Source organism: Sphaeramia orbicularis, chromosome 12 (genome assembly GCF_902148855.1).
Source record: "Sphaeramia orbicularis chromosome 12, fSphaOr1.1, whole genome shotgun sequence".
Lineage (NCBI taxonomy): Eukaryota > Metazoa > Chordata > Actinopteri > Kurtiformes > Apogonidae > Sphaeramia > Sphaeramia orbicularis.
The window spans coordinates 53,916,270-53,941,902 of record NC_043968.1 but is presented as its reverse complement, the minus strand read 5'-3'; the positions used below and the strand labels follow the sequence as shown (position 1 = coordinate 53,941,902).

The window sequence follows — 25,633 nt, the reverse complement described above, 5'->3', positions numbered from 1 at the left end:
TCTAGTACAACTTCACGGGTGGGAAGTCACTGGTTTGACTGCCATTCCAGTGCATTTTCACTGGTAGAAGGTTAGAAAAATACGAGTTACAGGTTGCCTGGAACGCAGCATGAGAAAAAAAAAATTAGGTCTGCCTGGGAAAACACTATGAATTTGACATTAACATTAGCAGCGATGATGTTAGAAATGTCAAACAGCATTACTGATCACTCAACTGACATACCAACTTATCATGGTTACGATACATATTTGTGTGTTTGCATTTGTAAATGTTCAGACTGTGCAAGCTGCACTCCCAGTGCAGCTGCCTTATTTCTTGATTACACCCAGACACCCACCGCACACACACAGTAACACATACAGAGGTGTTTTGCATGCCGTGGGATTTCCGTGGCCCGGTGCCCAGCTGTGCATGAAAACCCCACCCCGCTGGCATCTGGCAAGGTGACAGACTATAGTAACGGCGGTAGAGGTGATGCCGAAGGAGGGAGGAGGGCATGGGGGAAACACTGAGGTGCATTTCTTCCCTCCTCGTGGTCACAAAAAGAAACAATGATAGAGTCGTGGAAGACACCGCGTTAATTAGGCTGCTCTGTGACCGACCAGACGAACAGTGTTTACATGTACATACACGCTGTTTTGTGTACGTGTGAGAGGAAAAAACAGTCAGGGAGAGCAGGGCAGCGCTGTGAATACACCTGAACATACAGTTTTGCACAAACAACATCACAGTTGGAGTCCGTAATTTAATTCTCCTTCTTTCTCAAAGGAGTGGAGAAACATCAAACGTATCATTTCAGCTTTTGATCATGTTTCTCTGTGATGATATCGCAACCAGTGTAACAGATACATACATTACAACATATAAAGCGACGATGAGTAACACCAAATCTGTGTCTGCGAATGTGTCTCATAGCAGAAAGTATGTTTTATTGATCTATTAACTACTACTGTATTGTAAAATTAATCAGCACTATTTGTTTAACCTATAGCCCCTCATTTTCGGCCAATTATAATTAGTGTATAAAAATGTATGCAGAAAGAAATATAATGACATGAAGCAGCATAGGATATCTAGGATTCACTTGATTCGTCGTCTCTCTCCAATGAATACCCATCAAAGCTTATGAGCTCATAACTTAACTACAAAACTCATCACAGCTGCCAAACAGCCGAGATATCTTCATGTGTAATGCACACTAAAAAGGAAAGATGTTGTTATTATTGAAAGTATTGCAACTTGATAGAAGAGGGTTGTTTTCCCTTGGCAGCTACTGATTTTCAGGTTGTTTTTTTTTTTTTTTACTTTTAAAAATTACATACATATCCTGCAACTTCTTACCATTTTTTTCTCGCTCACAGTGTTTCTTCTCTAGTGTGTTTAGTGTTACTAGCGTTTCTCACCGATGTGAAGTGCTCAGTGCACAGAGAAGAGTTCTGGCTTGAGGAGGGCAAATCGACCTTCCTCTCAATGCGAATTATGAGTGTGATCTGGTCAAATCCCCACAGAGCCTACGTTTCCACTTCAAAAGAGTGGCGGTACGCACCCTGAATACTGCCAGCCCACAAAAAGCCATTCAGACGTTCACAGGACCCGCAATAAACCCTGAGACTAATGGTGCTCAGATGATTCCAACACTCAGGCGTGAAAGTGCAAGCAGTACTATCAACCTTCTGCAAATTCAATATGTGGATTTACATTACCGCACTCAATCATTTAGTCGAAACAAATTATTAGCTGTCAATTAAGATCATCAATTATTCATTTAAGTGTGCAATTGAGCAAACATGTAAAGAAATCAGCCTTAAGCTTGGTGCGCTGCTTTTTCTGTGCTGTAACTGGATTTTAATCTTAGTTATCTTTTAAGACACTGTGTCAAAAGATAACAGTAAATATATAAGCATCAGATAATCAGTAATTGAAATAATTACTAGCAGCAGCTGTAATAGAAATAACAGACTGGTGAAAAGTCAGGAGTGAGCAGATAAAAAAAGAAAGTACAACAGCAAGATAAAGAAAGAAAGACATGACAACGTGCTACTGTTTTTAAATGTTTTAAACAACAGGCCGAGCGCCACGGGCAAATTCCTGAAATGATAGAGCATATGGGGAGCAAAGGTCAAGGTTTGAGGTGCAAAGTTCAGCACAGCCGTTATCAATAAAGACCTCCTGCGAGCGAGCAACTCCTTACACAAATAATTAACGAGTCTTTGAGTCATTCTATGATTTCTGCTCCAAGAACGCCTTCCAGCAGATTCTGATTCGTCCTATGTTTAGAACATAAACAAATGTGGGCTGCAGAGGAGCGAGGAGGGAGCACGACAGGCTAAAATATTCAGCGTTTTATCGGAAGCCAACAAGATTTCATCTTAGTCATAAAGTATAATTAATGCTCTGTACTGATCAGAAGAGATATTGTGCAGAAAGAAAAAAAACATGCACTCTATGCTTTGCAGTTAACTAATTAAAATAAAAGACTCATACTGTGGCCATAAATCCTTTTTTTTTCCCCCTTAAGTACAGTTTGGTTTGGATATTTGCAGGGGTGAGGGGTGGGAAAGTGGAGGGTGGGCACATAGAAAGCAAGCAAGTTTTCTTTGATTTGCTTCAGGTTAAAGGCCTCATGGGCAAGCTCGAGAGAGAAAGAAGAGAAAAAAGAGAAAGGAGAGAGAGGCAGAGAGAGAGCTGTCACTTTAAGCCATTAAGTCTCGCTATAAAACTCCTCCAATAAAAATGACAGCTGCAGCCCCTTTTCTCAAAAGGGGAGCAAAAGCATCACATCGGGAACACAAAACTGGACGGCTGTAAAAGACAAACTTGGCCAAATGCTTTTGGCAGTGCAATTCCAGCAGCCCACTCCCACCACACAGACACACACACACCCCTCCCGGCAGATACACACCCTCTCCCAGTTTTACCTTTGTTCTTGAGTTACTGCCAGAAAAGGAATGTAGCTCTCAGTTTTTCTCACACACACACACACACACACACACACACTCCACCACCACCATGAATCTCACTTTCTCATCAAAGACAATGAACTTCATTGATCTTGGGAGGAGTGTGTGTAATTGTGAGTGTATGCTGGGGGTACCTTGTGGTCCCACAAATACAGCATCAAGAGTTGAACAGAGGGATGTTTAAGTTGCAGCAGACTCAGGTAAAACAACACGCAGCAGGTGGCAAAACAATCATTTGGAGAGAGCACATTTTTACCAGGCGTTCAGGTTGTCATCCAAAAAGTTTTAGATAGAAAGAAACTGGATGTGCAGATCTCCTCAAACTACCTCATTTGAACCAGACACATCATTTGTGTTTAAGGCTAAGTGTGATAGTTGTGCCCTTGTTGGGTGTTTTATGAATTGTAGTCATTTTCAGGACTTAAGACGGATGAAGGTCATTGTATTTCACTGACATACACATAGTAGAGGTAGAAGTATTACATGGAAATAGACTTCTTATTTCTGCACTCTTAAGTTGAATTAAAGTTTTCAGAATTGTGCTTTAAAAACCTGCTGGTGACACGAACAAGTTGGAAACAGAAAGATCAAATAATCCGGGCTACCACTAACTACTACTCTGTTGGCTAATTAGTTAATTATTTTCCCGATTAATCCATTTTCAAACAGTTTTTCGTAAAACTCAAGATGATGTCCTGAAGTGTCGTGTTTTACTTTCAACCAAGAGGAAAGAAACCAGAAAATATTCACATTTAAGATACTGAAAACATCTTGACTTTTTTTCTCTGTAAAAGTACTCAAAACCATTGAACAAAACTGTCGTCTAACAGTTAACAAATAATTGATCGGGTTTGAATGTTCATTGGAGCTCGACAGTGAATCTAGATGCATTTCATTGGTTTCATATCATATAAACATAAAACTCTCATATGTCACATCCTGCTCCATCACATTTGGTCTTAAATGGATCATTATGCATCTGGCCTTTATAGATTAATTGCTAATGATTTTTTTTTTTTTTACTATTTACCTTGAATTTATTTTAAAAGTTGTGATCAACATCAGTACTTTAATGTTTTGAAACTCCACCTTCTACTTTACTTTAAAACTGGCCATGATTCAATTTGTTAAATTTAAAAAGGTTAATACATGCTTGAGGTTAAACTTTTTCTGATTATTTTTTGAGGTATATACATTTTCCTTCCTGTTTGGAACATAAGAGCCCCTGGTATCCTAATAGGTGAGGTGCAAAACACATGAATGCATCGTCATCATTATCATCATCATCATGGACCTTCGTTGCTAGGTTGCTTGGTTGAATAAGACCTGTACCTGTGTAATTTAACAAAGGCAAATACTAAAAAAAAAAAAAATCAGTAACACACACAAAGAAATGCAGCAGCTAATTATGCTTCTATTTAAAACTAATACTAAAAGTAGAAAGCTTTTCTTTCACGGTCAGTCCTTTCATTTCTTTCACTGACAGAGGATCAGCCTTAGACTCCTACTAGAGAAGGACGCTCTCCTTTTCAATGTCAACCCTTGAGTTTACATAGCTTAATGTCAGATATGAAGAGGGGCGGAGGTGGTCCTAGACAGCCCAGCATCATGTAGAACACACTGTGCCAAAGGGGGATGTCGTCATCAGCGCCAAAAAGCCATCTATAATTGTAAAATGTACTTGCTGTCATTTTAAACAGTCGCATGTCAGAATTTCTAATGCAGCACGACAGATAATTACAGTGAGCGAGCGGCTAATCGATACGTTCAAGGACTCGGTGGATAACGCTGTCCTTGAAGTGGCCAATTAACAATCAGCACTCAAATGGACCTTTGATGGAGGAAGTTTAAATAGAAATTCTGATTTAAGAACTGACAAATTAAGGCTATAGGGAAAGGAAAAGCTGCTGATAAGGCATGTTGATGGAGAAGTGCCACCACACTTCCTGTATGTTATGAAGAACTGAGCGATAGGGGTTTCACGATGGAGTTTATTGTCTGTACATAATGCAGACTGTCTGCTATACTCTGTGTGCATTTAAACAGACTGAAACCTGAATCACTTTCAGTCTGGACACACAATACGGCGCACCTGTAATAACAGCCTGTCGGTGTGTGTAACTCTGGTGGTTTTAGCGTATTTCTGGGAAGCCACAAAAAGGACGTTGTGACAACAGTGCAAGTGAGCGGGCCTGTAACTGAAGAAACCCACCGGGTGTCTCAGAAGTCCCCGTGAATCTCCTCAGTGCGTACAGGCAGCCGATGATACGTGTCGAAGTGTAACGTGATGCCCTCATGAAAAGAGCTGCAGACACAATAACAGGGCTTTGCCTCCAGCTCGGTGCTGTATCTTTGCTGGAGGGGACAAGGGTCTGCTCTGTTCACTCTGAAAAACTCACAGTAGCGTTCGGTATTAATGATTTACAGTGAGGCGTGCTTGTGTGGGGTGCATGGAAGTTTAAGAGTGGAAATTAAAGGGCTCTAAGACAGACTGGACTGGGTCTGAACCTAAGAGGGTTCATTTAACAGGAAACTGAGTGGGCTATTTGTCCAGTTTCGCCTATCCTGCATGCACATCTTGTATTGTTTTAATGTATTATTGTGCTTTTTGTGCAGCACTCTTATGCTTTAATGAGCTTTATAAATAAATTTGAACTGGATCAAAGTGAGATGTGCATTAACTGAACTTTTTTTTTTTTTTCCTGCAAAAATTCAGTTAACAGTGCAAATCATCTATTTTTGTTAATTCGTGCATAGAATAGATAACAACATTAACTGAACTTTTTGAGATTTCTCCTGCAAAAAATCAGCTTACAGTGCAGATCATCCCTATTTCTGTTTCTATTCATGCATAGAGTGGATAACAGCTCAATAATCATGGTGCATTCCCAGTCTTTCTCAGCAACACACAAAAGTGGCTGCAATACCTACAATTGTGTTCTGTCCTCTGGTTTTTATACAAGGACATGTTTACATCCACATAAGATTGGATACTGTACAACAAAGAAGACATATAGGTCTACCTGTATAAATGCACACCTGTTTTACCTGTTAGTAGTCCAGCTTCTGTGGATTTGTTCTTGGTCTAACCGTTTCTGGAGCCTACTAAGAGACATTGCAACTTTTTTTCTCCTTTCTTTCGAGCAACTTTAACCCTAGATTTAGCCAAATGCGCCTTACTTTCCTAAACCACTATAGCTGCAACATACAAAGTCAAGTCAAACGGAATGAGTAATTTTAACCGCAAGTTCCACCGAAGAAGTCACGTGAAAAACAAGACAATAAAACAGCGTAAACAAGTGCTTCTGATGCGTTAGCATTTTAACTATAAAACTTCTAGAGTCACTAGCTTTACGCACGCGACATGTCACGCACGAGACGAGCCTGAACATAGTGAAAAAGTGCAGAATATAAGTACTGGAAGTTGCAAAGCGAGTACTGAAGTACAAAGTGTCACCAGTATGAAGAGGTTAAGTTTGGTTCGTAGCTTTTCGGTGTAAAAAAACAAAAACAAAACATACAATATTGGAGCTAAAACGCGTCAAGTTAAAAGTATTTGATCGCAGCGCACGAGAGGAATGCGCGCGGTGTATTCCGACAGAGATGTCACATCGTATCAGAGTGAAATGTCATCAACTCAGAAAGTGCAACAAGGTGACGGTAACATTTGGTTTTAGATGGAGATGAGAATAAAAAAAAGGGGGGGAAAAAGGAAAAAAAAAAAAAAGAAAGAAAGAAAAAAAAAAAACGATGATGTTTAGGCGATATTTCCGATAGCAAACGTCCGCTCGAGCTCGTCAACAGCTCGCGTTTATGTTGATGCTTTTGGCAACTTGCTTCCACGCGCTGTCAAAAAAAAAAAAAAAAACAGCGCGAGGAGAAGAGAAGAATGGGGTAAAAAAAAAAAAAGAAAGAAAGAAAGAAAGAAAGAAAAAAAAAAAACACAGCGCGGCGTGGACACGGTTTTTTTTTTTTTTTAAACTAATCACAACATTCATAACACAGCGAGGCTTTTGTCATTAAACAAACAAACTCACCCAATGACAGGAATGGTTTGGTTTCCATGTCTGTGTGGTAGGTTAGCTCATGCCAGCTGAGGCGACCGCGTTTGGGAGTTTTTCACCGGAGGCTGCCGCTCCAGCACACCAGACCAGACTAGACCCGACCGGGGCGCCGCTACTGCCGCTGCCGCCGCTGCTGCTGCTGCCCGTGCCGGTGCTGGAGGTGCGGTAGTGGCGGTAGTAGTGCTGGTGGTGGTGGAGGAGGTGGAGGTAGTGCGGTCCTCTTCAAACTCTAAGCTGTAAAAGTGACAGGTCGATGTATGGTACTCTCAGAAGATAACCTAATGTTTCTGTCTGTGTTTGCTCACTCAGCTGCTCCGCACTCGAACCTCTACTCTCCCTCTTTCGCTCGGTGTACAACAACTCCAACTACTGGATCTGCACTGCAAAAGGGACCTGAGCAAGGGGTACTCCCACCAGCCGACACTGAGCTGCAGCGACGCCACCTACACGCACAAAAAAAAAAAAAAAGAAAGAAAGAAATACAAAAACACGAACCTTCAATGCAAAGTTGGAAATTAAAAGCGCAAAACACGCACAGGCGCAGATCTAGTGTTTATTCCGTCTTATGTAGGAACTGTGTGCGCATTTGCACCATGTTTCCAGGTCGTGTGGAGCGCATTGAGCCGAGCTGCAGCTACTTCTTCTTTTCACTGCTTATCTCCTGTTATTTTAACCTGGTCACATCTGTTGAACCAGGGGCTGCTGGCTCGGATAGATGTTTCAAATGCGCACCCACGGCTAGCAATTAGCCTATCTCTTCCCTAGAAGCCCACGCAATCCCCCGAAATAAAACAAACACACTCAACTCTAACACTGTTACATTTCCTATTAAATCAACTCCTTGAATGTGATTTACAGACGTAACTGCCTATCTGCCTGTTGACATCTTTTACAGATAATATCAGTGGTTTTCAACCTTGGGGTTGGGACCCTACCTGGGGTCGCCTGCAATTTCTAGTAATTGATAAAAAATGTAAATAAAAACTTACTAATAAAAAATATATGGTGAGTTGAGAGAGACAATCCCAATACATAACAGACATGACAAACTGTGAAGCTGAAACTGAAGCACTGTGGTACTGTTTATCTTTCAAATGTTCATTGTGGTCGGTTTCAGAATTCATAGTTGAGTTATTGTTTGTTCAGTAACAATTTGCAGCCTTGTAAATACAAGCTGGACTGACTGTACATATCCTAATAAAATTCTCACTTTGTACAGTAATCTCAACCTGGCTTTTTTGTCTCCGTTCATAATAATATACTTTATATAGACTAAATGTCGTCTAAATTCTTATTTGCAACATAGTATAGCAAACTATTACATGATCAAAAACAAATTAATTTTAGCAAAAAAAAAAAAAAAAGTCTCCTTTTGAATGTCTGGGGTCACCTGAAATTTGTGATGGTAAAATGGGGTCACAAGCCAAAAAAAGGTTGTGAATCACTGCCTTAAACCCAGGTTTAATCCAGGGAGATGCTTTTTAACTGGAATAATTTAATCATTTTTGCACCAGCATAGTCAAATGGCACACTTCCAGATTCGGATGTTGCATAAAACTATCACACACATAATACAGTTTGATCTAGTGTCTGCAGTTAATGAGTATGTCCATTATTAATTCATGTCTAACAATTTCAAGAGCCATTTGAGTCACATTTTAAATGGGTTAAATTGTTTAACATTAAAAACACTTGAATCCAAAATTTTCTTGAAAAGTCCTCATTTTAGTGTCACTGGAATCTAATTTTATCATGCAAAACACAAGAGGAAAAAACCTACAGCAACAAGTTAAGCTTATATTTTATTTATTAGGGGTAAATTCTACACATCTTTCATTCTTTACCTGGATCCACTTAACCCATAAGGACCCAGTGTGACTTTTGTGGCAGTTCCCAAATTAATTTTTCTCTCTCTTTAACCTTTCCAAAGTGATTTATCACCATTTATTATAATGTTATTCTCTGAATTTAGCATTCTTTCCAGTGAAAATCATTTATTTTCCTAAGTTTAATTGACTGATTATGAAGATGTTCATAAAACCTCAGAGTAAAGTCAAAGGTTATTATCAAAACAGAAAAAAAACTGAAGAAAAGGTGATTTTTCAGTAAACTAGAAGCACTCGGAGAGCGCAGACCTCCGCCAAGGCTGATCAGTGCCCCCCCCCGTGGGGCCCCCCACCCCCAATCACCACCAAAATTTAATCATTTCTTCCTTATCCCATTTCCAACAAACCCTGAAAATTTCATCCAAATCTGTCCATAACTTTTTGAGTTATGTTGCACACTAACGATCAGTGGCCCCCCCCTCGTGGGCCCCCCACCCCCGATCACCACCAAAATTTAATCATTTCTTCCTCATCCCATTTCCAACAAACCCTGAAAATTTCATCCAAATCTGTCCATAACTTTTTGAGTTATGTTGCACACTAACGGACAGACAAACAAACAAACAAACAAACAAACCCTGGCAAAAACATAACCTCCTTGGCGGAGGTAAATATAGCAATAACTGGACATAAACCAAGTGTCTTCATCCACTGTCATTGTTGTACTGGTGAATCAATGTTATAGAAGATGACAGTGTTTCCACATTCACTACAGAGCCTCTGAACGTCCAAATGGGTCATATCTGCTGATCATGAAAATATGACAAACTGCATTTTACACCAATTATTTACATGTATTGATAGGATTAGTGGATCAGCAGTTTAGATCAGTAGATGCTTTTGGTCAACAGCGGATGTTTGGGTCTTTATGGGTTAAAGTTACACATTTAGGGTACATTACACACATTTAGGGTATGAGGGAACACTTGCTACAAGCAATGGTAAAGCCATGTGCAATCATTACTGTGTTTTCTGAGGCGTTCAGCATTGTCCACCCTTAGGGAAAGCCTTAATTAGCACACTTCTAGATTCAGGTTTTGCAAAACTATCACACAAGTGGTGGAAATCTGACAATGAAAACACAAATTCAGTATGTTTCATGGGTTATACAATAAAAAAAATATCAGATATCCACATATTTTACCCATGTGGAAGCACAAGCAGCCTATCATAACCCAACCCCAATAATAAAATACTGTGTTTATATTGTGTGAAACAACAAAAAAGTAAATCCAGATCATGAGAGTTGCACAACATGAATGTTGCTCAGTTACAATATCACTGTTTTGCTTTAAACATCCCTTTCTACATCTGTTAATGTTTACCATATTCATACTCTGAGCTGCCAAAATGTCACACAATAAGAAAATCAATTAATTTATTACAGATGCAAAAACACAAGTGGCAGAGTTTTCCACATCTCGATCATTGTTGCCTTTGTTTTTGCTTTTCTGGACAGTTTGTAACTAATTCAAGCCATGTACATCTTGCACACAGGCACATCCCATCAGTCAACATATAATACTGCACACATGGAGCAAGCACATGTTTTACAAAAGTGAAAATGTTCCATCTTTGGCGTGGATCGAAGTAGAATACCACAGATAGGCTTCTCATTTTCCGCCTACTGTAAAGTGCTTAATGCAGAGAATGTAGGGAGTGAAGTAGAATGTACTGTACGTACAGCTCCTGCAGCCATCCTTAAGGCCCCTGTGATGAGCCTGCTTCTATTAAGCTGAAGGTGTTCAGCACATTTGTACTGAGGCAAGATGCATAATTAATGCAATGCATGGCACATCACAGATCAAAGGGAGTATGAAGGAAAAAAGAGGGAGTGAAAAAAGTTAAGTATGACTGTGCGCTGATTCAAGGTGTGAGAGAACGAATCGGCGTGGAAATGTGCGAGGAAAGCAAAAAATGAATCCTGAAAAAGACGATTATTCCCAATAATTATTCTCCACGAGTTCGTCTTTCATCTGCTGCATCTTCTGAGTAAACACTTATCAATCACACGGGTGGTGTCATGTTTGTGTGATGATGTTAAGTGACTTAATTGGGTATGTAAATGCTCATCAGGGAGCGTAAGAGGAGGCAAGAGCACCAACTGGACATCCTATTTGTCTCCAGTTCAGAAGGCTGTTTCGCCTCGGGCCTTCACTCTGTAATAGAAGACAGACACAACAGGGTCTTTTTAAGCGCTTCGATCAAACCGGGCTCTCTCATCTGCCCGCAAGGCCCAGCTATTTAATCCTCAACTTGGGCCATGATTAATAGTGGTCTGACCTTTAACCTGCATGCTTATAAATTCTCAGGAGGCTGTTTTGGCTCTCCTCAACGCCTCACACCTCTCCTCGCAGTGGCCTCGAGCTTTCCGTTAACTCCTAATTATGATATCTGTTGGCTCGGCTCATTTTCTTTCTTCTTCTTTCTCTTTTGCTTTTCGTCTCTTCGCTTTAAACAACGCGTTTGGGCCTCAGGTGATGAGAGACCACCACTGTTACGATACAATCTGCCACGGTTGCTTTGACAGCCCCCCTCCTCCTCTTTCTCCCTCACTTAAAGTGGGTGATAAATGAGACAAGGGCCTTTTGGTCTCCTTTGTACTCTGACCATTCACAACAGGCTCATCCGTAAAAGTTATTATACCCTCTTTCAGTGGCAATGACAATGGTTTTCAATCCTGAGAAATCTATGCATAAATATATACTTCAACCTAGTGTCTGCAGCTAATGATTATCTTCATTATGAATTCATTTTTAGCAGCAGTGACAACATTTCGAGAGCCGTTTGAGTCCCATATTTACATAGATTGATTGATTTGATTGACTGTGTGGGTTCGCTTGAAAACATACTCATTTTAGTACTAATTTTATCATATAAAATCCAGGAAAAACGTCATAGCAACAAGTTAAGCTTATATTTTGTTGATTAGAGGTAAACTCCAGACATCTTTTCCTTTCCACCTGGATCCACTCAAATGCACATATGATAAAGGGATGAGCAAAAAAGGTGTGCAACAAGGAACAAAAAAGCTTGTGAGATCATTAGGGCGTTTGCTGAGGTGTTCAAGATTGTCCACCCTGAGGGAAAGTCTTGATCGTCACAGGCCTGGGTTCACATTCCTTAACCCCAGAGGTCAGGGCTTTGTCTGAGGATAGCACTGAGGCAACTTCCCCTGCGGAAATCAACAAGAGCTGACACAGTGAATACTGTAGACGCACACAGAGGCAGGAAGAGGGACCACCACACACAAAGGCAACATGCATGGGCCTAAACATGGCTGCTTAGAAGAAATAAGGAAAATTGTGCACAGAAGACAGATGCTGCACTTGCAGATTCCGAAATTTTGGAGGGGTTTTCTCCAGTGGTATGGGCTTCTAAAAGCACAGTGTAAACCATGGCAATATGGGGGGTTACATCTTTTGAAGGCTCCATATTATTTTGAAAAGTAATTCTCAATACATAAACCAATCAAACATAGATCTGTGAAATCTTTTCGGGTTGGTAAATGGCGTGCCTACAAAGCACATTCTACCACAGAGGCACACAGGGCCTGTTTTCACAGAGAGAGTTCATTTCATTGGAGGCGATAAGAGCTTTGTGGATATCTGCCCATCAAATTGAACTGATGGATGGCATGAATCCAGGCACGGGGCCAAGAAATGGCACTAAAAGAAAAAAAAGAAAAAAGACCCACAATATTTTCCTAAATGATCAGAGCCCATTCCGCTCAGGGCTGTTATCAATATTGAACATTACATCAGCTGTATCACTGGCTCCCATTGCTGAGTTTGAAAGCTGCCGTGTGCAGACGAGACTCCCTCAACAGCAGCATCTACAGCCGAGGCATGCATCATTCTTTAATATCATATTAAAGTGAAATTGGCTACATTTAAACAGACATGGCAATAAATCCCATCGGCACTTGGCAGAGGCTGGTTTTATCATGGAAGGGAGAATCACCATCCCCGCAGAGCATCATCTTCTTACCTACGATTGAGTCCAGCATTATTGCGCGATGATGGAGCTACCGTGCAGCCTGAGCAGACAGATTGAGAAGTTGAGTTATGTGTGGGCAAAGGGTTGAAGGTGTTGTCAAGTATTTTTGAGTAGAAGTTCAGAGAGGGTGGGCAACATTTAAAGTACACATTGACAGGTTAATTTCAGAATAGAAAACATGCCACATATGTTTCGGCCTTATATCAATCAGAAATAGTAACAAGGCATTAATGTTGGTCAGTTACAATGAACATTCAATATATCCGGCAAAACTGCTATGCAAAACAGTCAGACAGCGGTATTAATGTTACATTAAGGGAAATGCATCTAGCATTCAGGTGTTAGTCCTTATATGGAGTTTATGTTGGAGTCTGTATTTGTGCAGGAACAATTTTTTTTTGCTAATATACGGTATACAGTATCTACTGCTGTAGAAGAGCAGAGGAGATGAATTAAAATAAGCATAATTTCACAGCGTATTGAAGTTCAACAGAGAATATGCTGTTCCTTCACTACAAGCTCAAAACATATGACCACCATGAAACATCAGCTGTGAACCTCAGCCAGTTTGGGTTGTGTTATTGCTGATTTTGTTGATTGTGGGCAGAAATCAAGAGCAGAAAAAGCCAGTATACACACCCTTCTCCACCACTTCTGTCCTAAGCATAGACTATAAGGATAAACAACACAACTTTATTAGAGTTAAAAGAGTTGCCATGTTGTATTTTCGGGGAGCCACAAAGTCTGGTGGGTTCTTGACAGTGATTAGTCATTACAGATGTCTATCAGCTGTTTTTGTGTCCTACCGCCCCTTCTTAAAAGACCTGTTAAACTAGGTTCAGAAGTGTACTTCCCCCTCAGATGCATCAATAACAATGCACTGAAAGCTTATTATGTACTTTTTTGCCCAATGATGCCAAACAATATTGCCTGCTGGAGCTTTAATCTTCTGCACTGCAGCATTGCTGCTTGCAAATCAAGTGTAATCTCCAACAAAAGTGATCCCAGTTTACTCTCAATGGGATCAAAAAGTGTCTGTGTGCAAACATGTCTATGTTGAGCAACTGAGTGAACCGAAACATTTCAACACAGCACTCATTTAAAACCAGACGCTGCAGTGAAATAATTTCAGAAATGCCAGAAATAATCTTTCAAATGACACTTTAGGGGGATTAATAGTGTTGCAAAGGTTGCTCAGTCTGGATGCATTATCTGATATTGGCCAATAGATGTGTCCTAAGTGACAGCCAGTACAGTACAGCTGAGACAGAGTACAAGCCTGTTGGACTTCAGCTGGGTAAACATTCCCTGCTGAGGCCAGAGATCTTGTGTACACACAGGGCACAGCGCACGTTCGGCGAGGGGGCCTCACAGCCGTTGCAAGGATTGATGGTCCAACCAGGCCAGAGTCCATGTGGGCACAGCGGTGGAAATGTGACACACAAGACCACCTCATCTACTAAAACCATTAATCTGTGATAAGCAGATACGAGCGGATACGGGGGCAAACCTCAACACCTCTCGCTGCTCCTTAGTGTGCACACATGGGTGTTTGTAGAGATGGGCATAAGCATGCTTTTGCTGGCACACTCACACGGCATGATTAAGTGATCCTCAGACCGCCTGTGAAGGAAATAGACTCAATGGTGCTTGAAAGAGACAGAGAGAGTCATTTCACTGAGAGGAACATTAGAGTGAAGTGGAGTAACAGGACACCTCTTATGTGGCTTCCTGCATGCTACACCTACAGATCAGCAGTGACAGTCACACACACACACGTGCAAGACAGCAGCTAATAACAAACTCCTATGAGTCAGACATGGAGGATGTGATAGTGGTCATAAATTTCTGTTTGCTGATATCAAAGATATTTTTCTTGTGTTTGAATGGAGGCCTGTGGAGATATCAAGGATAGACATTATTGTGCGTGAAGCCCAGTTAGCCTAGGGGACACAGAAACAGAGCTGCTATTTGTCTGTATTAACCCTCTTCATATGAGCTTATCTCACGACTGCAAGGCTCACATGCAAGCCTTTGTGTATTTATATACTGTACTCAATGTGATCTCAATAACCCGAAAATACATTGTTGTGGCTACGTCTAAATTTTGATGACACATGCACAGGCTTTGAAAACAAAACCAGCCAAATGCGGGTAGATTTTCAAGACGGCTATCTGCCACATTTGTGGCAAAAGGATTGATCTAAAATAAGTATGTAATAAAAACCTATGCTCAGTCTCGGCACATTGTGGAGTCACAGATGAGTTATTCAAGGCCCTAACTCCAATCACTTAACCCTAATTAAGCAATGAACATTAGCCTATCAGAGAGAATAGAGGTGGATCTGCTACTGCTACTATTAAGATAATTAAATACAGATTATATGGCGATAAGAGTAATCCAACCTTTAAAACAAAAGCTCATCAACAACAAGGGGGGTAAAGTACACACAAAAATAAATGTACTGAAAGCAGTAGTTTGTAGATAAAGGAGTTGGAAGAGGCTGGTTAGTGTAGGGTGATAAAAATATGAATGGACGGTGCCAGTTTTTTTCATCTTCCAGTCCCTCTGGCTGGTGAGTTGAGTTAAAGCATTAATGCCAGACAGTGTGCATACATCAACTCTATATGTTCCTTTTGAATCTGTTAACATTTTACCGCATGTGGCCAAACATGAGGGAAAAGTAATACATTTTTGCACAGTATAGATGCATATTCATGTCATGGGCATGGGTGTTTTCTAATGAGCAAATGTTCAATGTGTAAGATTTGTAATGCATAAACATTCAGTATGTACGATTTGTGCATACTTATATAAAGTCTGGTTGGTGCTCCATTTCTAAGCCTACATCCATGATATCAGTCTGTAGATTTATCCATCCATCCATTTTCCAAATTTAGAGTTAAGGGGGTGCTGGAGCCAATCCCAGCTACCATTGGGTAAAGGTGGAGTACACCGTGCAGGTGTTGCCAGTTCATTGCAGGCCTGTAAATTTATCTACACTGATTTCTATGTAGATAGTCACTGAGCACCCCTCCCATTCCCTCCACCACTCCTTCATGCTGCTGCTTTCAGGCAGACGCTACAGAACCCCAATGGCCAGGAAAAGCATCAACAAAACTAGAAAAGTACTCGGAGAGCGCAGACCTCCACTAAGGCAGATCAGCCCTCCACCCCCGATCATCACCAAAATGTAATCATTTATTCCTTGTGCCAGTATCAACATTTCCTGAAAATTTCATCAAAATCCGTTTTTAGCCAAGGAGGTTATGTTTTCATTGGGGTTTGCCTGTCTATCTGTCTGTTAGTAAGATAACTGAAAAAGTTATGGATGGATTTTGATGAAATTTTCAGGAAATGTTGATACTGGCACAAGGAACAAATGATTACATTTTGGTGGTGATTGGGGGGGACGGACTGATCTGACTTGGCGGAGGTCTGCGCTCTCTGAGTACTTTTCTATTTTATGTGTTTTACTTGTTTTTATCCATTGTATTGTGCTTTGGAGTGTTTTAATGCCTGAGAGTGGTTTTTAAATTTTGTCTTACAGCTGTGACAAAAGACGAATTTCTGTTTTTACTTGGAACAGACAGTAAAGCTATCTATCTATCTATCTATCTATCTATCTATCTATCTATCTATCTATCTATCTATCTATCTATCTATCTATCTATCTATCTATCTATCTATCTATCTATCTATAGAATGGTTTCCATGCAAAAACACACAATCCTAGCTAGTTAGTGGAGTTAGGTAGTGAAGATATGCGGCACAAAACAGACTCCAACACAAACTTCACTGAAGTGCACAAATGCATCTAAATCTACTAAACTCAGAGAATTCAAAAATGCACCATTTTTCATTTTCTGAACTGCATAGCCTTTAACAGGGGTGCCAGAGCTTATCCCAGCTACCAATGGGCCATCCAACTATTTCCCACGTTCTCCCAATGTCTGTGTGTGTTTTCTCCGATCATTCCAACTTCCTCCCACCGTCAAAACAACTTAATAGGTTAATTGGCCAATGTAAATCACCCACAGGTGTCAATGTGAGGGTGAATGCTTGTTGGTCTTTATATCTCAGCCTTGCATTGAATGGCTGGCATATACTCCATTGCCCAGCCAGCATGTCCATGTGGGCCCCAGAGGGGTTACAATTGAGCTGCATATAAGGGTCCCATGTGGGTTTGTCTGCAGTTTCCATGGTGGCCACAGGTGTTTGCCCATATCAGAATCAGACTCAAAATCAGAATCAGAATCTCTTTATTGTCATAGTACCAAGTACAACAAAACTGAGTCGAAGCTCTCAGGTTCAGTGCAAGAATTTACAGACAGACAACAAATAATAGTAAAACAACAACACATATCAGTAAAAGGCACAGTTATTTACATTAAAAAATAAAAAGTATTGCAAACTAAGATATTTGTAAAACATAGAATTTAAGTAGTGCAAATGACATGAAAGATAAATATTGTGGGATAAATAGTGTGAAGAATAAACAATATGAGACATTAAGATCTCTGATTCTGATTCTGATATGGGCAAACACATGAGGGGCCACCATGGAAACTGCGGACAAACCCACATGGGACCCTTATATGCAGCCCAAATGTAACCCTCGTGGGGCCCACATGGACAGGCTGGCTGGGTGGTAGCCTGAATAGGCACCAACATCCTCGTGACCCCTCACAAGGATTGAGCAGGTCAAAAAATTAATGAACCAGGATCATGCATTTTAGCCTGGATGAAAATCTATGAGGTGGGGATGGATTTTGGTTTAATTGTGAACACTGACATCTTTAAGTTTCAGTCTGGTCAGAGGAACTGAGCTGGATCCACAAGGCTGAAAAATTTCCATGAGGAGAAGGACTTTTGCAGTTCTGATACAAATAGGGGCCATACTCGTTGCAGAGCTAGCTCAGAAGTTTTCCTCAGTTTGACATTTTTAAAGTTCGAGCGATTTGTTATGTGATAAAATGGATTAGTGAGACCTTTTTTGGTGTAACACAATGTCTACACCTTTATGGTTTCCAAGCAGTCTGTCTACCAACAGTATAAAAACAAATTCAAAAATGAAGTGGTAGGTTTTTAAACTCCATTTGCATATATTGAACCGTCATATTTATGAAATTTAGAGATATGTAGAGGTATTTTAAGGTTCCTCTTTTTTTTCATTTTATTTCATTAATTGAAATAAAACAATGCTCTTTTAATCGGATTGTATAGGGCTTTGAATCATAAAAAAAATGACTTGAGTCGCTCATGTTCTTGGACATCAAAGTTCAAGTAAGAACAAAAAAACTGCCTATCTCTGAACTATTCATGCAGAACAGCTTTATCTTGTCAGCCGACTACTGGAGAGCTGCTGTTCCTTCACACATTTTCTGCCTGTGAACTGAGAGCGTAGGGCTCAGTGTGTTTGTGTGTCTGAGCCACACTCTCCCTGTGATTTACAGCTTTTCTCACACTCTCCCCTTGCGTCTGCTGGTCAACTGCCATGGTGAAGGCGGCTACAATGGCCGGCTACGAACGACCATAAATTTGGACACTTCCTACTACTGTCTCTGACTTCAAGGGGAAGCCTTCATTAACTCTCTTCCTCTCTGTCCACAGCCCCCCTTTGCACACACCCACCAATGTTCATCCTCCTTTCCCCAGAAAGAGGCCCCATTGCAGGAAAAAAAAAAACAAAAAAAAACAGGGCCTCCTTCACACCTTCGGGGCAAAAAGCGTAGGGAGTCTTCCAGATATGTCCTTCTGTGCCCACACCCCCATGAATGCAACATCGACTGTGTTTTTCACATGGTATGAACAAAAAGAAAATTAAGGATAATTGTAGAAAGAAATGTTAACGTAAAAAAAAAAAAAAAAAAATCAAACCTAAAGCTGTTGATGCACCAAAGAAAAGGTACAAGAAAAACACCCAAAGAGATCAAAGCGTAGATATTTAATAATGTATCTGACATATCAGGAGTGTAAATAGATAAAAAATAAAGATTTAAAAAGCAGGTCATGCTGAGAGTTACAGTATTCCTCCCACACAAAATGCCGCCTATAAAAGCTAATGTTCTTTCTTAAAGTTTTTTTTTTTTTTTTTATGAAAGTGTCCCTCTTCTTACAATGACAAAGTAAGAAAAAAAAAAGTTTTCAAAAGGCTTTCAAACTACAAAAGGCTCGTTCAAGATGAGTGAAGCGATAGTCCTAGCATGCCAATTTGCAGCTTAGTAAGGAAGTTTGCTCGGCGCTGGGAGGTTTAGAGCAGGAATAGAGACGTGTTGTCATTGAGCTGCCCGAATGCATCAATGAAATTTCAGATGAAAAGGGGGGAGGTGGGGGTGATGGGGATGGGGGTGCTGTCAACAGAGAGCGAGTCCTTCAGTGAACTGTAGCAGCCGACTATAACATGAGCCTTCAGCTGAAGCCTGCAGTCTGCTCCCGCCCAGAAGAAACACACAGTGGAAAACGTACATAAACACACAGTCATGATCACCCACATGGACGCAAAATGAACCACGCAGGCCTGCATATAAATCAAGCTCTTCTCTTCAGCTGCATCTGAGGACACTGATGTAACCCATATATTTTAACTTTATATGGTCGATTAAGTGGAACCAGCGAACATTCTTTGTCTGATAAAGCCAAAAAAACAACTCCAGACAAATATTTCTAGACAAGCATGTCACATTACAATCATTCATTCACTGGCAGTTTATATTATGTTTCCATCAACAGCATAAAAATGTACAAGAAACTAGTACATACTTGGATTGTGATGTCCTCTAAAGTGGGGGAATAGAGCTCAAAATATCCATACAAAAATAAAAATTTAAACAAAATAGTACAAAACATCCAAACATTAGTATATAAACTGATGACACTTTCATTTTAATGCTATAACATTATCAGCAAACTGATAAGACAACACACCTGACCTGACAAAGTCTAGAAAACTACACTCAGCAAGTTTATAACTGCTCTTATAAGATGAAGAAAAACATTAAAAATAACCTTGGGGTCGGGACCCCCCGTGGGGTCACCTGGAATTCAAATTGAGGTCACCTGAAATTTCTAATAATTGATTGAAAAAAAAAAAAATTACCAATAAAAAATATATGGTGAGTTGAGAGAGACAATCACAACCCATAAAAGACATGACAAAGTCTGAAGCTGAAACTGAAGCACTGTGCTACTGTTTATCTGTCAAATGTTCATTGTGGTCAGTTTCAGATGCTGCAGCTCTTTCATAATTCATAGTTTGAGTTCTTGTTTGTTCAGTATTAATTGTCAGCCTTGTAAATCCAAGCTGGACTGACTGTACATATCCTGACCAAGGAAAATAAAATTCTCACTTTGTGCAGTAATCTACACCTGGCTTTTCTGCTTCCGTTCATAATAATATACATTTTATAGCCTAAATGTGATCTAAAATTAATGTTTATTTGCAACATAGTATAGCAAACTATTGACATGATCAAAAACAAATTAATTTTAGCAAAAAAAAGAAGTCTCAGTTTTTAATGTCTGGGGTCACCAGAAATTTGTGATGTTAAAATGGGGTCTCGAGCCAAAAGAGGTTGGGAACCACTGCCATAGACAAACATATGTTTACAAAAGTCTGGTAGGTGTGTAGAGACAAAACTGCAATATTTAACACAATGATATTAAAGCAAAAATGGAAACTTGTGTCTACATTAATATATTACAATATGTTCAAAATGAATCAAAGATAGTTTTCCACATGACTTTAAGTCTTATAGATGCAGAACACTGGTGATTCTTGTCACCATGTAAGAAATCAGAATGTTAAATCAATTGAGAGAGCGTAAAAAATAAATGGCATCCAAATTTATTGGTTCATTTCTAGGTTTTTCCAAATGTTTGCATGCATTTTGTTCATTTTTGACAAGACTGACTGTGTGTATGTCGATTGATTATTTATTTCAAGCGTGTGAAAGTGGAGAAAAAGCACAAAAAATGTATAGAAATCTACACATATACATATACATACACACTAGATTATGTTTATCCGAAACATAGTGGGAAGAAGGACAACTTATTTACTCCCGCCCTCATTTCATTCCATACTCCTTAGTACATATTTATTCAGCTGCTACCATTAAGTATAGCGTAGCATATTATAATATATTTTCTTGTTAATATATCAATAATATTACCTATGTATTAACTGGTTTCATTTGTGATCCATCTATATTATCATATATATTATATTTTGTATTATTTTAGTCATCATTATTCACATCCCTATTTTATAATGTAAAACGTTTTTATTACTGTCATTATTATTACAATCGCCACATCCCTATATCAATAACAGCAGTAACAATAACAACAACAATAGAGCTGATGTCATAATTTATACTAATTTTAAACAGATTATCATAAGTATCACCATATTAACTACCATCATGTCTTCTACAAACTTGAGGTAAATGCTATAATAATCTAATCTTATGAGAAAACCTGTGCACAGTTTGATTACTTTCCATGACACCCCCCAATAGCAACCACAGCATACGTCTCCTAGAAACACTAGGAAAACCCTGTTCATGTAAGACACTGAGACAACAAAAATAAACCTCACTGGAGATTATTACACATACGCTGTTAACCCTGTGAAGCCTGAACCATTAAATCATTGACAGAAAATTCCAGTTCTTCGAAACTGGAGCCTTTATTTGTCCTGCTGAGAAACCAGAACAAATGTTTTCAAATATTAATTTCCATGTATGAGTTTAAATTTTGTATCATATTTGATACATCGGGTCTCAATCTGCAAATATTATTTTTCAACAAACAAAAACATAATATAACACAAACATGTCTAATAAATTGATAATTCCTTTTCAAAACTGGCAAAGTTCTGCCTCCTTCCTCATTAATGACAGTCTTGTAGTGTCACTGGAAAGGCTTCTGGTGAATGAATTCCTCCCCCCTGGTGGATTATCTGTGTATTGCATGTATCTAATTGTATACATCAGGCTTTTCAAGAAAAAAAATATCACACTGATCATGTAGAGGACTTCAAAACTCATGTATCAAATATGATACGTTTGGCGTTATAGGGTTAAAACAGCATGTGAGTGAAAACTAAAGTTAGAATTTCTATTTCCATCACATATAAAACAGCTATATGCCTATAATACCAGATTTTGGGCCCACATATATAAGTAGAATGCCCAAAAATAAACATGTGTGAGGTTAAAGCTAATACCAAGTCTTTTTTAGAAACATCCTGATGACTAATCCTCATATCCTGTTTTCTTTGAAAATGAGAGTTGTGCGTTGGGGGGAGGGGCATGCTCCTCAGCTCGAGTGTTTGATCATGAATTGTTTAGTTGAGACAGACTCCCCCTGCTCTCATTTACCACCTTGTCTCCGCTAATAGAAAAACACTGATGTCATGAGCTCATTAGCCATATAATGATTTAAACCTGAACTGAACCGCCACCTGCTCCCGTGCTTCTTTGACCCCAATTTTCCCCCTCGCACACCTACATCTAATAGCCCAATGAGGTCATTATAACGCTAATGTCTTCATCGAAGCCCCAGCCCCGCTAACAACACCTGTTTGACACACCCATGGGACATGTTCTGCAAGCATCCGCCGTCTTTTGTGCCTTTTATTTTTTTATTTTTCTGCAGCCGAAAGGAGAAAAATAAATAAATGACGGAGCAACACTGTTTATGCAAATCTCATTTCACATGCGTCTTATGTCCTGCCACGCTTGCTTGGCAATGCACAGCTGAGATTGCGGGGCAAGTGACAGCACAGAAGCTTAATATGACTGATTTGCTCTGTAATGATAATGCGATTGAGCACACTGTTTGTGGCGAGCACAAAGAGGCACATGAATAAGTAAAGGTTTGGAGTTAAAGTGCAAACGATCAGAGCCAACCACTCTTATAACCCAGAGAGTTTGCTTTACAGAAAGAGCACAGTCTCCTCTGTGTGCCGACGTACAACGCACCATATGGAAGCGTTTAGCAGGAGGAGTCAACTATTGTACTTCAGTGATGTATGAGTCTATCAATCTAATGCACTGCTGTCGACACACTGCGGTATTTATTGTATACAGTATGGAGTGTCGCTCTGGCTCTCGCTCACCATTGTTTGCTTCACACTCCTCTGTCTTTTTAACATCTGGCGAGCACAGACACTGTGAACAACCCAGCAAAAGTCTCAACATTCAACATTTAGAAGCATTAAAATGTCATATTACTGCTGATGACCTGTACATGATTTATGAGACACAGACGTTGGTAGAAGAATAATTCCAACACTGATTTAAAAGAACCAGTGTAGCAGACTAAAAATACTCCGTTACAAGTCGAAATCTTACATGAAAAATCAAAAGTAAAAGTAGATAAGTATTAGTTTTGGTGCTTTGACAGACACATCATTATATAAGACATCATTTCATTATTAACAGTGAAGCGTCAGTGTTGTGGCAGCTGTTACTGTTGTTTCTTCTTAAGGTGGAGCTAGTTGGAACTGCTCTATATCCGGTTTTATAAACAGGGACGCCAGATAAATCTAAGGGCTCCTCACATGATTAATGAGAGAGAAAAGAAGAAAAAACACTGTTCTGACACACAATCTGCTTTCAGTTCTTTTACTTTTCTCTGATGATGTTTGGAGAGACAATTTGAGTGTTCATTGAAATGGAACTATGTAAGGTATTTTAGAGCAAAAAGTCAGTGTTTGGTGGAGCTGTTTGTGAATTGTCAGTGAAATCTGAAATGTGACCTTGGCTAATTTTCATCTTTAGCAGCGTGGTGTGTTTTAAAAGCTTGTTGTGTTATCCTTCGTATCAAATAACATAGAAAAATGTAAAATGTTAGAGAGAAAATGTACCATTTTAAGAAAGAAAAAAAAGGGCGTTTTGATTTTGATGGCAGTGTCATCTCCAAAACAGTTGGGGACAGTGGTAATAAAGGCTGGCAAAGTGTGTGGTACTGAAAATAAACTGTTGGGAGAACAGTTTGCACCAAATTATGTGACTTGGCAACAGGTTGACTTGGTACAAAAAGAGCATCGTAGAGAGGCAGTTTCTTAGAAGTAAAGAGGTTTGTAGAGAGAAACTACATCTGCAAATTGTGGAACAGTGTCAGAATAACCATCATCACGGTACAATTAGGAAAACCTTGAATATCTCAACTTCTACAGTACATAATATAACAAAAAGAGTTTCAGTTTGGAGAAATCTCTATGTGCCCAGGCTCATGGATGGCCATGATCTTCAGGCCCTCAGGCTGCACTGCATTAAAACCAGACATGATTCTGTGGAAATCACTGCATGGATTCAGCAACACTTCCATAAAGCATTTTTGGTGAATGCAGGTCAAAGCTCGGTCATGTAAAGAAGAACATAAATGACCATGATCCAGAAAGGCCACTGTCGTCTCTTCACCGAAACTTATTTAACGGACTGAAGAAAGTGGAAACAGTGGTTTATCTGTGGTCAGATGAATTGAAATGTGAAATTGTTTTTGGAAACCAAGAGGAGGGGGACTGTCCAGCTTGATATCAGCGTTCAATTTAACCCTTTCATGCATAGTGGTCACTACAGTGGACAGTTATTCTACAGCTGTTCTCTTGTATATTCATGGGTTTAGTTATTTTAGTTCCATATCAGCCAACACAGCACCATCCCATACACTGCAATTCATACCATTACTGTAACTTTGCTATTCTTGGTAAACCTGATCTGCACTAACATGTTTGCTAATTGTTTTTAGACTGTAAATAACAGTTTTCTTAAACAAAGTGGGTTTTTTTTTTTGTTTTTTTTTTGTATATTATCTCCATGAAGTGAGTAACAACTAGTATTAGAGTATGTTAAAATGTGAGAAAACATCAGATTAGCTGCATTAAAAATGTTTTTATTTCATAGTGTTCACACAGTATATCACTTTCTAATATTGCGATTTAAATACACGTTTCTTTGCTTCAAAAATTAAACACATGGTGTCCAGGTGACTGGATATTTTTGTAACTCCACAAAAAATAGGTCTATTAAAAGATATTAAATCACATTCTTTTTTTCATGTCTAAAGGAATAAAAATACTCAGGAAAAAAGTCTTGACTAAGGTTCTTATAATTCATGCATGAAAGGGTTAATCATGCATCTGTGATGGTATGGGGCTGCATTAGTGCCAAAGGAATGGCCAGCTGCACATCTGTATCATCAATGTAAAGAGTATACAGGGTGGGGAAGCAAAATTTACAATATTTTGAGGCAGGGATGGAAAGACAGTGTATGACCAATTAGTTTATTGAAAGTCATGAGAATTTATTTGCCACAAGAAAATTGACATAATAGAAAATGTTTTTATTCTGTGTCCTCCTTCTTTCTCAATAACTGCCTTCACACGCTTCCTGAAACTTGCGCAAGTGTTCCTCAAATATTCGGGTGACAACTTCTCCCATTCTTCTTTAATAGCATCTTCCAGACTTTCTCGTAATAGTTTTGCTCATAGTCATTCTCTTCTTTACATTATAAACAGTCTTTATGGACACTCCAACTATTTTTGAAATCTCCTTTGGTGTGACGAGTGCATTCAGCAAATCATACACTCTTTGACGTTTGCTTTCCTGATTACTCATATGGGCAAAAGTTTCTGAAAAGGTATGGATAATAGTGTTAGGTATGATTATGACATCAATATATGTTTGGTTTCAAAACAATTGACGTAGTGC

At 39.4% G+C, this 25,633-nt stretch overlaps 1 protein-coding gene across 4 annotated transcripts in view; it reads right to left on the bottom strand.

The window, feature by feature from the left end:
* rxraa (retinoid X receptor, alpha a) overlaps positions 1-7,387 on the bottom strand; it is a 196,295-nt gene extending 188,908 nt beyond the window's left edge. For 3 of the 4 annotated variants that reach the window (XM_030149307.1, XM_030149306.1, XM_030149308.1), the window contains exon 1: positions 6,999-7,386. In XM_030149307.1, the coding sequence (XP_030005167.1) occupies positions 6,999-7,026 (28 nt within the window). In that variant the 5' untranslated portion in view covers positions 7,027-7,386. Of the gene's footprint in view, positions 1-6,998 lie in introns of all 4 variants that reach the window. The other variant, XM_030149305.1, reaches the window with a different exon arrangement.
* Positions 7,388-25,633: the final 18,246 nt, after the last annotated feature.